The sequence below is a fragment of the Paralichthys olivaceus genome, chromosome 8 (genome assembly GCF_024713975.1).
Source record: "Paralichthys olivaceus isolate ysfri-2021 chromosome 8, ASM2471397v2, whole genome shotgun sequence".
Classification (NCBI taxonomy): Eukaryota; Metazoa; Chordata; class Actinopteri; order Pleuronectiformes; family Paralichthyidae; genus Paralichthys; species Paralichthys olivaceus.
The window spans coordinates 25,324,443-25,339,796 of NC_091100.1; the positions used below are offsets into that span (position 1 = coordinate 25,324,443).

General features: G+C 42.2%; 1 protein-coding gene across 3 annotated transcripts; it reads right to left on the bottom strand.

The window, feature by feature from the left end:
- Positions 1-200: 200 nt before the first annotated feature.
- vps37c (VPS37C subunit of ESCRT-I) lies at positions 201-14,670 on the bottom strand. Of its 3 annotated transcripts, none has more exons than XM_020083882.2 (5): positions 14,547-14,670; positions 13,431-13,540; positions 10,034-10,205; positions 6,496-6,578; positions 201-5,829 (listed from the first exon to the last, which is right to left on the bottom strand). In XM_020083882.2, exons 2-5 carry the CDS (start codon positions 13,521-13,523, stop codon positions 5,101-5,103), a joined length of 1,077 nt encoding a protein of 358 aa, XP_019939441.1. In that variant the 5' UTR covers positions 13,524-13,540; positions 14,547-14,670; the 3' UTR covers positions 201-5,100. The 3 variants fall into 3 exon arrangements, with proteins under 3 accessions (XP_019939441.1, XP_019939440.1, XP_069387016.1); XM_020083881.2 differs by lacking the exon at positions 14,547-14,670 and adding an exon at positions 13,939-14,425; XM_069530915.1 differs by lacking the exon at positions 14,547-14,670 and having other exon boundaries at positions 13,431-13,555.
- Between the last annotated feature and the right edge of the window lie 684 nt (positions 14,671-15,354).

A 15,354-nucleotide genomic window follows, 5' to 3' on the forward strand; every position in this document is an offset into this window, starting at 1 on the left:
CCAAATCAAAATAAATAGAAGCATCCTTGTATTATAAAATATTTTCTAATATCTCTTGAATTTGTAATTTTTATAGTTTGCATAATATAAATCTGTAGTCATGTACAAACTGGTGGAAAGTTATTGCTTTAATTCTAAGTTTGTGGTCTGAATAACATAAGAAAGTCATTCAGTACGTAAAAAAAATGAAGACTCAGAGCTTTTTAATTTAGATCAACCTCAGTTTAATTATTCACAACCCCCAAAAAATGAGAACAAAAAACAAAAAGGCTGTTTAACAATCTAGTCATCATATAATTCTTCATTATTGGAACAGATACACCCATCAGCATGTTATTTCCCTCTGGATAATATTAATGCTAGGCTATAATAGAACATCTCCCTTGTGCTTCTTCTAAAACACTGTAATACTATTATTACTGTCAGCGTCTCTGTGGGACACTCAGCGCCTCAGTACGAACCCACCACATCATTCAGCTCTCACAGACGGACATGAAAAGCTTGTCATGCTCAGAGTATTTCAGTATCTTCATCTGGAGCGGAGTCGTCTTGTTGTGCCGATGCAAAGTCAAATGAAGCCAGCTGACACAGTGCCATTTGTGTGTGTGTGTGTCTGTGTGTGTGTCTGTGTGGTGAGTACATGGTAAGACTGGAATAAAACCGTGGATGCAGAAGTAAAGAGAATGATGTGAGCAGTAGTCCAATAACAGGACATCAACAGGTCTTTTTTTCTTCATGCACATTGTTTCCAGTGAGCAGATAAACACCTGATGTGTCCTCACTGTGGGGAGGTGAGGGCTTCAAGTGGTGCATGCACATTCACATGCACTATGCTGCCGGATTCAGACCTGCTGATGTCTCATGTTTGTGCATTTTTGGTGAACGAATTCTAGGAAGGCTGTTTATACATGGTATTTAATGCTCATTGAAGGTTGATCAGTCATTTACCAACTGTTTTAGGCACAGATACATCTGATCAGGAAGCCTCTGAGTAAGAGCAGAGGGGCTGTTACATTTCTAACATGTTCTAAGCAACTGACCAATCAACAGCGGGCCAACAGACCAATCGGAGAAGACTGGGCTTTTTAGGAGGCGGATCAATAACTGAAACATTTCTGACAGAGGGTGAGTTGCTGCAGTAGTTGACAGTATGAGACAATCAATGTACATTACATTATGTAAATCTATCTAATGGAGCCCAAAATGAATGTTAATGGCCAAAATATGAGCAGTTTCACCTGTTTGACCAGACAACTCAATTCTGGTATGATCTGAGAAGATTTGAAATCACATTTTACAAATACAATGTACTGTTATATATGTCAATTGACTAAATATTATATTATACTATGTTAAACTCTGAAAACTCTGAAACACCCAGTTGACGGCGTGTGTGCAGACAGAAAAACAGCAAAGACAGTTAAAGTTGAATTATAGTGTTTGGAAACAGGACACACACTCGATGCTTCAGTGACAAATTACCTCTCTGTTGCCTGTCCTGAGTGATTTCTAAATTTACGTCTATTTGGGTTTTTACATTGACTTTGCATTGTTGCACTGCGTTTGGTATGAACGCAACATGTGTTGATTAGGGGGCGGTTTGGCCAGTGAGAATGATACCCAAACATCCACCCATGCTGCTACAACACTGTGTGTGAGTGCAGCTAGTTTATCAGTGATCCACAAGGAAATCTGACTAATCTGCCACATGAAGGCTTTTACAGGACCATCGTGTTTAGTGATCTGTGGGAAATGTCCACTGTCCTTTTCCTCATTTTTGACAGCACACACTCAAGTGAAGCTCTGAATATGAAGAAACACATAGTGGAGCCATGCGTCATGTTTTTACCAGACATAAATATGAGGACCTACACAGCTCTGACTGTTTCACTGGGACATTAAATTGAATATCTATGAGCCCGTTGAGATGTTAGTTTTGTATCAATTATTATAAACTGATCTGTGGATATGGTCAATAAACTGGAACACAAGCAGACTGATAAACTTTAGTGACAGAAAAGACACTGTCGTGATCGTCTGCAGCGACTCACTGTGGCAGTTTAAAGTTGTTTCCGACAAAAGAATCCAAATTCTCTGGTAAACAATCTCCAGAGAAACAACCTGCATTGTCCTGATAGAAAAATGAGCTGCTGATAGAAGCTGTGTTGTGGCTCTGTAGTTGTGGATACGTCAAACTACCCTTTCCTCAGTCAATAACTATTGTGGCAATGCTGCCGTTCCATCCTCTTTACCTACTCATCTTAGCGCTCAGTTCCAGCTCCCTTCAATGATTCCCTTCTTCTGCTTTTGTAGGCATAAAAACACAAGTGTTAATAGTAGTGTTAATAGCAGTACAGTATTTTAGAGGCTGGGATTAATTTAGATTTAATTCAATCACTTTAACATACAGCTGGTCTCATTCAAACAAAAGGAAAACTGTTATATTCAGAAACTCTTCCAACAACCAGTGTGTATGTGAGAATACAGCTGAAACGATATGTAAAAATACTAAAACGTCTTTCAGTGATCATTCATCCGTTACCTAGATGGCAGTTCCAGGGGATATTATTTGAATTGAATCATTTGACACAGAACTGAACTCGCCAACCTTTACATTTTCTCTCCATTAAACTATGCATAACACATGTTTTGTGTGAACTTAATAAAGAAATAAAACATTTTTCTTCTGATAATCATTGTCAAGCATCAGTTCATGTTCAACAAGCAGGTGGGGAGAGGAGGAGAGTGATGGGGAGGAGAGTGATGAAGAGGAGGAGAGTGATGGAGAGGAGGAGTGATGGAGAGGAAGAGAGGACAGACGAAATGGTGAGGCTGAGGGGGCGGGGGCGGGGGCAGCAGCAGGTATCATTGTCTCAGGTACTCTGTGACTCCCCCTACATATCAATCACACAATCTATATTTCACTAATAACACTGCAAATACACCAAAGTCTTTTTTTTCTGGCTCTTAGCATTAAATGACGTGCTGTATCAGTGGGGATACAGTGCACCTGTCCAATAAACAGAACTTTGTATTGGACAGGTGGACAAACTAATGTCTACTGTATGTTGTAGAAAACATCTGCCTTCCACAGTAACATGTGTCAGCGCTCCCTCTGTGCCTTGTTATTTTTATGGAATTAACTCAATATATAGAAGATCTGGCACCATAGACAGCTAAGGACTGAAAATGAAAAGCTCCCCTTCATATCCAGTTGCCATCTTTACCTGGAAAGGAAAGAAGACACACGATGGAGAAAGCTACAAAGGTCTACCTCCCTGCCAACAAGAAGGAAAGGTTTGTTTATTTAGGTTTTTTAATAAATCTTTCCTTATCTTAAACTGCAACAGTTACTATTTCAACACTGACAGTGGATTAGCATTATTACTCTGCTTATGACTCAACTCAGCTAAGTCTTTCAAAAGCCTCTTTTAGTGTAATGTGTTGGTCTTCCGGCCAAACTCCACCCTTATCAGCCTTGTTTTGAGCAGCAGCAGCAGCAGCAGCAGCAGCGTTGAGAGAAAGAGCTCTGATACGCCCTCTATCCACGGCCTGCTCAGCAGCACGTCACAAAGACAGCACTGATGAACATGGTGAAGCATTCAGCAGATGTTCAATATTTTTCTCTGAGGCCAGTAGAGCTCTAACACACACCTACAAGAGGGGGGGACACTGCACACTTGAATGTAGAACTAGCATGCCCTGTGGGAAGCACATGGAGGCTTAGAATGTGTGGTTTAAAATAGACTTGGGGTCATTTCCAAACCTGCTGCTGAGGCTGCTCAGAACCTGTCAAGCGGAGATTCTAGTGTCATTTATAGAAACGGTTAGCATCTCTCCTGTACAACATAAAACAAGCTTTGCTGACACTCGGCGAGCTGCTGACACTGGAGCCACAGCACTGTGTTATTGCCAGTCTGAGGTTTGCACCAACGACCAACAGCATCCTGTCTGGACAGAGTTTAGCTCTGATTGAACGGCTCTACACAGAGACACACACAGTCAGGAGACATCAGTCAATGGTACAAATAAACCTTTCCTCAGCATGATCTGATAAGCTTCTTTACATCTGAGGGGTTTTATTCTCTCTTCTGTGAAATGGTGAATAATGATGAGAAGAAAAAGAACCTCGGTACACAACTGTTGTTCTCTGTTATCTCCACATGGCGCCTCTCTCTGGGCCTTCACAGTGATGTTTGAGTTTGCTGCTTTTAACGCCCTCTGTCAACGAAATAATCAAAGAGACAAAACAAAGCAAGGTCGCCGTCTTTGGTTAAAGAAAATAAAGGGTTACTGATGACTCTTGTGTCAGTGTGTATCATGAAATCCACCTGCCACATCTGTTTGGAGTAGGTAAATGTGTGGAAGAGCTGATAAATGAAGCAGCAAAAGCTAAGAAAATGATGCCCTCAAAACCCTGCACTTTTGATTAACCTAGGTTAAGAGCCATATTGTGTGCCAGCCATTCACTTTTCCATTTGAACTGCATCGTATGAGCCCTATGGAGGTGAACTGGGACACAAGCCTCCCATTGTGAGCTGCTTCTCAGTGCAGACTCTGCGTGAAGCAGGCAGTTACTGGACACTGATGTCTTGTTACAAAGACTCATTTCTTTCATGCATTTGTCTTAAGGGGGAGTGCACTTGTGTGTTTATAAGGTCTTTCTGATTGCCCAATAGCAACACACACACAATTGACATGGAAGAGGAGGAAGGGGGGGTGGTTGGAGAGAGGGAGTGTATGAAGGGAAAGATACGAATAAGTGTTTTAACATTTGAACACAACGTAACAACCTGAGACTAGTGTGGGGGAGTAGGTGGGAAGTAAGGTGACAGAGAAAGAGAGGGGGAAAGAGAGAAAGACAGATCAACAGACTGATATTCAGAGAAAGAGAGAAATAGTGCAACAAAGATAAGTAAAGCGACACTTCTTGAATCTGGGAGCATGGGGGGGGGTAGAAAAGGTAAAAAGACAAGAGGAGAACAAGGACTTTGGGTAAGGGGAGAGAGAGCTCAGGGAGGGAGGGAAGAAAATAAGGGGGAGACAGTAAAGAAGGGAAGAATTTAGAAGAAAATTTGAGACACAGGAGCTGTAGTGCTTTCAGGAGTATGGCTGTGGAACTCCATATCCTGGTCTGTAGATGGGTCGCCCCGTTGGTGACTGAGAACTGGAATAGGGGGGCCCTGCAGGGTAGCTGTAGCCACCATAGCTGTAGGAGGCCGGGTACGGGGCAGGGCCACTCTGGGGGTGGCTGGGGGTGTACTGGCCAAATGCTGAGCCTGGGTGTGGTGCAGGGAAGGAGGGCTGAGTAGGATAAGGGCAGGTGGCTGACGCCGGAGGCCCAAAAGTGGGCCTGGGGCCAGAGAAGCTACCTGGGGGGCCAAAAGGTGAGCCGGAACCTGGGTAAGGAGGGAATTGTGATGGTGGATTGGCTGGGCCAGAGCCTGCTGCCGCTGCTGCGGGAGAGGGGTTGGGTGGGGAGACAGGGTATGGACTGTAGGGTAGGCCGGGGCAGCACCCTGCAGATGAGGAGGCCGGCTGAGATGCGTTTTGGTAACTGGAGGACTGAGGTTGGGAGTTCGGTTGCTGCGGATTTGTTGTTGTTGTAGTTGTCTGTTGATTCCATGGTGAGGGCGTGGCAGCAGGATCCTGGCTGATGCCTGCTGATGATGTCATGGTGGTGGGATTGCCCTCGCTCCTCTGCCGCAGGATCTCCTGGAGCTTCTCTATCCGTACTCGTCTCTTGTGAGCGAGGGAGCGCAGGGAGAGGAAACGGTCAAGGAAGGAGTCCAGTGGCAGAGAGCCCTCCAGAAACTCATCAGCTAGAGCCTGCAGACAGACACATTATCAAGCGACAGTGATGGTTGCTAAACCAGCATCTCAGTGTAACTCCCTTCAACCACAAACTGCTCAGATCGACCACTGACTGTCTAATGGTCTAACAGGCTGCTCTTCATTGTAAATAGCTCCTGGTATTGCAGCCCAGTGCAGCTCATTGTCCGACCTAACTGTTAGCTGCTAGTTATTATTATCTTACTAAGTTACTGAATAATAATTACAGTGCTTCCTTCCTGATTCTTTTTAGTTTTGTATATTTGTTTCAGACCAGACTAATTTCAGAATGAAGCAACAATGGACTTTTGTTTATGAGTGTTTGCAATTTGGTGCAGATCCAAATAAAAATCTGGATCTAGTACATTTAAATGTGATTTCATAAGGTATCTGTTGTGCCTTGGAAGAGGTAAGCACTCCACTGAGTCCCCTTCTACTATTCAATCATTTATCTAAAACAGTTGGTTGACACAAATAAGCAAAACAAGAACAAATCAGGAAGGGGGAAATACTTTTTCACAGGACTCGATTCAAAGTGATTTTAAAAATCATAAAAACAATCAAATTAAAAACAATTGCAATGCTTAGGCGAAGTGATTTTTTGTCTCACTCCTAATGTCTATGCATAAGTGTGTGTACAGTTGTTGACATTCTTGCACTCACCTCTGACTCTGCCTCTGTTTTGCCGCCCTCTGTCTGTAGTCTGGAGAACAATGCCTCCGGAGACACCTGACCTACTATACCATCTAAAGCCGGAGGACACGAGCAAAAGTAAGGGAGGGAGCAAGACAAAAATACATCCCATCAGGCAACAGGAAAAACTGGTTTTGTTCATTCAGGTCCGGTTACAGGTTTAGTAAATACAGACCAGTACAATCATAAGCAAGTATTATTTGCATAAACAGTGTGGAAAACAATAGGTGTGTTCAAGTTGTACTCGGCCTGACTGTGTCTAACTTGATCGGCAGCTACAGGAGTGGAGTAAAGAAAAGCCAGCCGTCAAGTCAGACACTTCCACTTGTGACCAAGGCCCAACTCAAGTGTTTTCACAGCTCAGTAAAATCAGTTTCAGGAAAACATACAGGGTGATAGGTTCAGCTATATGAAGGAAAAGTCACATATATAATATTTGTCACAAACCGTTGAACTGACGGTCTACAGACCATGTAGAACTGAAGACTTGAAAATGCTGTCAACAACTAAAAAGAAATCAAGCTCCATATTTCCTGTTTGCTGTTTTGATTTATGCCTCTTCAGTCCTTTGCTCCTTTTAAAAAATATTGTCCAATCCTCCCTCTAAGGCCAAATGATTTAGAAATATATATGTGTATACACATACATGTACAAAAAACCTTAGTCAGAAGAAAATGAATCTTGTGTGTTGTGAGTTGTGCGGTCCCAGAGGTGGACCCCAGGGGCAGCAGCTGGAGGAGAACGACGTTCTGACTACAGCCATCTCACTTCCACAATGTTTTAAGGTAACGTGACATGATGTAGTTTTTTACTGTACTGGAAAAACTCAGACCAAATTTCTAACCAGCATGCATCATGTTCAGTCAGTGCTGCGCAGAGCTGTATAAAGTCAAACGCACCTACTGAGCTGTAGCTGTTACTGGTTAAAACAACAGCAACAGTCTTCAGGTTGCAGGCGAAGGGTGGTGCAGCAGGCAGAGGCAGGAAGTAAAGATTTAATTCTGCTGAGGAGATCAAGTGATTTTGTTTACATCGTATTGACATCATTGTCGGCTCTTATCCCCGCGAACTCTTATGACATCTTCGTCTGTGTCTTCTATGTGTATAGCTCTGGATATTCACCCAGCAATATTTGTTTTCTTTTTGCTTCTCTAACAAGTTATAAGTGTCTTTAAACTCCCCAATTTGCTTGGGGTAAATCCTGCAGAGGATCTCCTGCTGTGCGCTCACATTGAATTCTGCAGACTTAATACGAGGGGGCCAGGCTGAGAAAGTCCACAAAAACTCCAGAGGCTCTCAGTCAGACATTTGTGATCACACATATAGCTCCTTCAGAAAAACTGCAGAGGATATGCAGAGTTCAGTAATTGTCTGAAAGTAGCTTTGGCGTTTCTGCAGTTGCAGCAAATCCAACAGAGCCTTTACAAATACAAATTCGATAGAACTGATTCCATACATGTTTTGACAGACAACAGGAACAGTTAGTGCCGAGCTTAACCAATCATGTGGCTGGAATAGAGTTACAGCCATGTCAGGTTAGGTTGATGCACTCAGCGTGCTAATGTCTGTGCTACTGCAACCGTGCACATCAGTACATCAGGAGTGGGAGTGAGATAAAAGAGACGACCAAAGATATTAACGAAAACTCGAGCGACAGTGTTACAGAACAAGACACCCCAACGGACACAGCTTTGTGTCTTCTGATATGAAAACAATTATCTGTGATAACATTTTATTCCATATTGCCTGACTCATCAGCCAAACCCTAATGACGTCCATAGTAAAATGAATCCAACATAGTGCTAGAAATGAAAATTGTAATCATTACAGGTTGGAGAGAAGGAGTTTCTGTTCTGTAATATCTGATTAACATGACTTTGCTTTCTAGTGTACTGCTTTTGATTTGCTTAGTTTATTAATGAAACACGAAGGGGCATTTCACAAGGATATGGAGGATATGTAACTGCGAGAGGCACAGTTACATCCCATTTACTTGATTGGAAGAGTCTAACATGACAACTAAAGACTGTTTCAAGAGGATCGACATGAAACATGAGTCAGCATCTGTCTCTCTTCTCTCTGCTGCTGCTGCTGAGATTCACTGTCTGCAGGTATCACTGGCAGAGAGGGAAAGGGTCTGGTTTGTCTCAGACATCAGAGAAGTTTATAAAGCTGCTTTCAGACATGCACTGAACCCCGGCGAATCTCCCGACACTCTCGGGAGGGGATTTATGTGAGAACGCAACTGTCCAAGTAGGAGGCTGGATCCTACTTGGGCTAACCTATCGCAGGATTCAATGTGCACTGGTGAAAAAGCTATAGCGCGCTAGCTTTGGGGGTGGATGAGCTGCAGTAATTGCATCCGCTCAAAGTAGCTAATGATGCAATTGGGACAAGCTGGTGATGCAAATATTAAGTCCTCCGTAGACCAGACTGCCATTTCAGCTAGGCTTTGGAAAACTATTCCAGACTCACTCTGTGTGGGTGTGTGGGTGTGTGTGTGTGTGTGTGTGTGTGTGTGTGTGTGTGTGTGTGTGTGTGTGTGTGTGTGTGTGTGTGTGTGTGTGTGTGTGTGTGTGTGTGTGTGTGTGTGTGTGTGTGTTTAAAGGCCACAATAAGCCTCAATAAAGTAACCAGCTGGACTTCAATGAGCAGTTGGCTACTTGAGAGTCAGCCGGCGCTTGTGGAAGCAGACACCCAGGGAACCATGCACAGCTCTACAAAGTTCACTTACAGTGATCATGTGGGGTCTTTTCATACATGTTTGGACCATGAAAAGTTATTTATTCAAAGTTTTTTATGGCTCTGTCAGTAATTTACTGCTCGCTGCACCGGCCGCGTCAAACCAAACCAAGCGTTACATCACAGTGATGAATTTGACCCTGAAACATGATCACTAGAAGTTTCCACAGAATTATTTAGGCGGAGCGAGATTTGCTGCCCGCAATTCTCCTTCTCTCTCTATTCTCTTCTTCCAACAATGATTCAATGACGGAAAAACCCGTCAATGATCTGAATATCTCTTTATTATCTAGGGCAGCAGGGCTGCTTCTGATTGGCTAAATATATTGACATGCAGAGCGTGAAAACATGGCACACGGAACACAATTTAGTTCAAGTAGTCTTTTGCGATACATATATCACGCATGTCGATATTGCATTGACGTTAGAATTTCGATATATCGTGCAGCCCTAATCAACACCATGTTTTTAGCCTTAATGTCCTCCTCTTAGTTACTACTGATCTCACTGATCTGGAACTCACGAGTATTGCGAGAACTCGTGGTTACCCATGAAACACCAAAAGTGTTTTCAGCAACCCTTCCATTGGCATAGTGGACCTTTTCACACCTTGATGTGAAATCTGACAAATTAGTGTGAAAATTAGTGTATGTCCTTTTCAGATCAGGTACAACGTCTGTGTGCTTTCTACCTTTAGAGGCACATGCAACATTCATGTTGTATATGAAGTCTCCATTAAAAAAAACAACATTTTAACCTGTCCCACCTCTCAGGGAGCAGTGCTGTCTGTAGGTGTCTCTGACGGCCTCTAATTGAGAGTATCTCTCCACCAGCACCTCCTTCTGTGACTCCAGACGTGGCCTCATGTCCAGGTTTTGCTCAGCTAGGCTGCGATTTGATGCCAATGCCATTTCTCGCTCCAGCTGAATGTTCTGGATCTGAAGTGAAGAGAGATAAAAACTTAATATTTGAAGCAGTTTGTGGAAGCGACTAAATGCAGAGGGATTAACATGTCATTTTATACAGTACAAATATTGTTCTGCGGGGTGATGCTGGGTATCAAACCTCAATACTTATTTCAATACTAAATTTCAATATCACTGGTCAGACGAAGCATCTTGCTAACTTATGTGATCTGACAGTTTCTGATTTAAATCTGAATATTTCAAGTTTTGGACAAATTCATTTCCATTAGATTTAGATATTCAAGAACTGGCTTCTTTATTCAATACAAGAGCGATGCTTTGCAAAAAAACAAAAAACAACTATTGTATGAGTATATTATGTGTCATAATGAGTACAGCTCTATCAAAAGTATCTTTTTAGTGTCCCATGAATACTAGTATCCACAAATCTTGAACAATCCCAGGCCTGGTGGGTAACACAGTGAGGCTATTCTTAAGGATTTGAGGGGGGTGATTTATCATGAGAAATACAGTTTAAAAAACTGTAATCATAGTTTAAGGTACTCTCTGCTTTGGGTCCCATCTTACACTATTAGCAGGGTTGCAGGGGTTGAGATGTCTAGGGAGCTTTTTAGGCATAGGTTACATAACACTGCTGACTTCAGTTATTAACACGATGTTCTAGAAAGAAGGAGTCCAAAGGCTCCGTGACATGTGACACCTGGTGTTCAGAGGGAGTGTCACAGTGGTGCTCAGTTGTGAAGGAATCATATAAAAGAGGAGGGGCTGCAGCAATGAAAAACTTTAAAGCCAAAAGAAATGTAACTATAATGTATAATGTTCTGCTACAATACTGCATTAATCCTCATACATTCTATTGTTATACTGCTGTTTACACAACTTTAAAACCATGTTGATAAAAAAATGGTTTTAAAATGTTAATGTTTAATGTGTCAAAGACACATCCATTCTAAACAGAACATGTTTAAACTTTCAAGCCTTTGTTATTACACATTATTATATTATTAATTTTAAAAAACTCATACTAGATACTCTTTATATTTAATTTCAACTGAAAAGATTAGAGACTAGAGATAAATCCGTCACACCACTTTAAAGGGACTCCTATAAACACTAAGGCATTGTGAAACCATGTTTCTAACCCTACATAATGTAAACCAAAAATCTTAATTTATATAACTTGATTTCCAAATTAGGGTAGAGTGGATCAGCCTCGATCCTAATTCTTAAGAAGTTGCCCAAGATACTAAACCCCAGATTGCCTGTGTGACTTGTGATATGACCAACATCTCGCATCACAACAGAGGTCATTTCATGTCCATAATGATCATTACTCATATATTTTCTCCACACATTGTAAAATGTCGATGTTTTTGGAGATAAGTTGTAACAACAGCTGTTTTCTCCTTGTATCTTCATGATTCTTCCAATGTGTTGTTCCACAGCCAGAAGCCTCTTTAAATGTCTGAGTCTGAGCTTTGTTTTGAGAATTCAAATGTGCTCTTGTGGCTCTCATCCATAGACTCTCTGTACTGTGTAAGACCAGTCTGAAGGATAATTTGCAACGTACAGTTTTCTGACTTTTTATCCTGAAACCACATCTATCTAACAGAGGGAGCTCCTTTGTAAGGTGCTAGTCCCTTGTATTGTCATGCAAGGTCATTTACTTATTTCTGTGTCATGTTCGCACTCTTTCGTGTTTGTTTGTGTTGCCTTCTAATGTGTGGAAGAATGCAGAGTCCAAATGATGACACTTACTACTGTAAATAACCATAATTATAAAACGACTCAACAGTCAAAATGATGTGCATGCAACATGAGTTCTACTCTTGTCAATGACCAACCTTAAACATTTTGCACTTTAACCCCTAATCTAATTAGTTATCAAATAATTTTCAAGGGGAATGAGTTTATCTTATGACACCTTATGATGACTCATGGAAAACTGTGTGAATCTGTATTGACTTGGTTGAAGTGACTTGTATTGAGGTTTGGTTCCAACATCATTAATAAGCAGACACATGGTATGATAACCATTCATTTTCATACTGTGGTATAGCAATGTATGAATGAATAGATCATACAAATAATTGTGTATCTAGTATTTGTTGAGAAGAGATTTTACAGGATGTTCTCTTTCCCTTATCATACGCTGCCATTATGATTCCATTGAAAATTTCTTGTATTACATAAATACTATTACTTGTGCCATACATTCTAACTTTAACTGACAAAATGTTTGTCTGTACACTCTGATCACTTTAATAATTCAGTATTTAGCTACGTTCTTACAATTTGTTTTCACAGCCGTTATTCTGCTCACTGTCCTTTAACATTCATATACACTTCTCTTACTTTATAATTTTACTGCACTCATTTTTAACTGTCTGTGGACACTACAGTGATGTCATCATTGTTTGTTTTGACATGCTCTATTTATCTTAGAATTGACCTCCAGGGACAATTAAAATTGTTTTGAGTTCCTATTTAAATGTATTCCCTTAATCTACAGTATGTCATCAATGTTGGTGAGAGATAGAAACGCAACACTCTGCTGGATGAGGTATAAAACCAGGGTTAAGTCACAGCAGTCGGCCCAGGATTAACAACTTCAACTTCCTCTCCGAGAAATCATGTTTTGTCAATCATAAACCTTGGCCGTTTTTTGCAAAGGAGAAGCAGATGTAATTGGTGTACACAAAACAATCAGCGAATGAAAACAAAACTTGTTGCCTTGGTTGTTAAATTCTATCAAAACTAACCCATAATTCAAAGGTGATGATGTATGCTGCTGATTTTCCGTTTTCTCGACAGCAGCCAGGAGACTTGCCTATTGACTCAAGCTGTACGAAGTGTGAATGACTTAACTTTGTCTGTGGGTAAAATCAATGGGACTTATGGGCGGAAATAACTCCTCACATTTCACAACTCCATTTGTTAAGTAATGCCCATGAGTGTGTGGCTGGGTTTGTACTGTTAATGTGTTACTGTGAGGTCGATGTATATTATTATATATATAACAAATGGTCAGTTTGGGATTTTGATGTATTAGTATGATAAATTTGGTGGGTTAGTCATGTGATTTGAGAGGCTCAGCCAACTAAATGCCCTGCAGGGTCTCAGCACTGTAAAACACATTGATGACTTCTCAATGAGAGCTTTCATGTGAGAGCTCGGCCCATCTGAAGGCCACACTGGAAAATGGGAGTCGAGTGGAAAGTGAAGCATCATTTTTACCTCGTCGGACTCCAGGGCCATAGACTCCACCCTCTCTGGGGTGTCCAGGAGCTCCTGTAGCTCTGATTGGCTCAGGTCCTGGAGCTTCTCCATTTGATTTGCCAGAGTGGCTGTCCGTCACAGAGGAACCAGGAAATAAAAGTTAAAAACAATGTTTGGAAACATAAAGTGAACAGTCAGAGGCCTAACAACAACACGTTACTGTCCCTAACCTTGAGCACATGATTATTAATCACTGGCGAGGTTTGATGACATGTCTATTGAAAACACAGCACAGCACCTAGCTGCCTCTTCACAAAGTTCCCACTGAGCTGCTGCTCTGTGGCGATCGTGAGCATGTTTTCCATAAACAAGTAAGCAGTGAGACAGAGTACAGTTGGCTAACGGCTAGCTAGCGTGTTAAAACCACCCTGTGGAGAAACAGTGGGGGTGAGTGACAGCAGGCCACGGAGCTCAACAAGCCGATCGCCAGGATGAGAAAAAAGGCTGAAAAGGAGCCGACACTTACACGATGCTAGCAAACCAAATCCCGCCTGACACTGCACCGTCGTGACATCCAACAGCGCCTCGGTGTCCACTGACAAGCTGACGTGACACGGCCTCGGGATCTCCGACCTGCCCTCGCTCGGGCTCCGCCGGCTCGATAAGCTAGCTAGCTGCACGGAGACGTCTCGCGTTCGCCAACGGTTCCGCGTTGAGCGACCCGATGACAACAACAGTCGGAATGATCGCAATGTCAGCCAGGCTCTCAGCCGCCGTCAACTTCGAGGGAAGCCCGGCGGTTTGACGATCAAACACGGAGCCCAGGGCGACACCACTCGGCCCGAGCGACCTCAGCCACACGCCTCTGGGTGCCGGTGAATGTTGTATCACTGAACACACGAGCACAGTCGACAGAAGGAGCCCGCGAAGCGCCTAATATTCGCTTAAAATAAGAAAGTTTCACTCCACACTGACAGAAACCGCCGCCATTTTAGGAACCATCCACGCTCCCTGGTTTGTGGGGGTGTTCGATCAAAACAAATAAATCCAGAGCAGCACAAGTTAGCTAAACTCATCCGCGGATTCATACGTTTAAAATACTTAGCGTTTCTCGGCACGTTCAAGAGTAGTTACTGGATCTGTGGAGGTCTCCTGTCAGCTTGTCCCCCACACAGCAGGGTGATGGTGTCGTCCTGGGTTCAGCTGATATAAGGGAAACCCCCACAGTATGTGACTGTAAGGTTCCAGCTGCTGCTCAGTGCCAGTGGTGGAACATCTGTCACCAGCCAAGGCTCCAGCTATAAAGGCTCAATAGACTGTGATCAGTCACTGTATTGATAGTCAATACATTATTTTACAACGATCAGTTGTTACTGCAGACCTGATAGATTGATCATATGGAATCCGTTCCTGGATCCTGTGGTGGTGGTGGTGGTTTAGTCTGTTTTATCTGGTAGTTAAGGCTTTTATACAGGAACCCTAACCCTTGATGAATGATTCTAACTGGGCAGCACTTTGCTTTGAAAATCCACCCAGTGTATACCTGCGTATATTAAATCCTGGATGTAATCTTTAAATTCACTGATGATACATTTGAGGTCATCTACTGGCTCCTCGTTAGATTTTGATTTGATTAAAAAATGGTATTGTTTCCCCTCACGGCCTTAAAAATACTGAGATCCACAGACAGAGCCCTGCTGGTTCCCAGGTCACAGCTTGAAACTGAGGGTGACCAAGCATAAGAGCCTCCACACATTGAAATTCTCTGCCCATTCAAAGTAAACCTAACCTCTAGTTTCTTTTAAATCCTTTAAAACATTTCTTGTTTTGTGAAATCTTTTAGATTTTTTAAAAAGCTTTTTAACCCAAGAATTAAAATGTAGGTAGAACAACATAAAAACACAAATTCATTCACAGCTACTGATTAAAAAAAGATTCATAA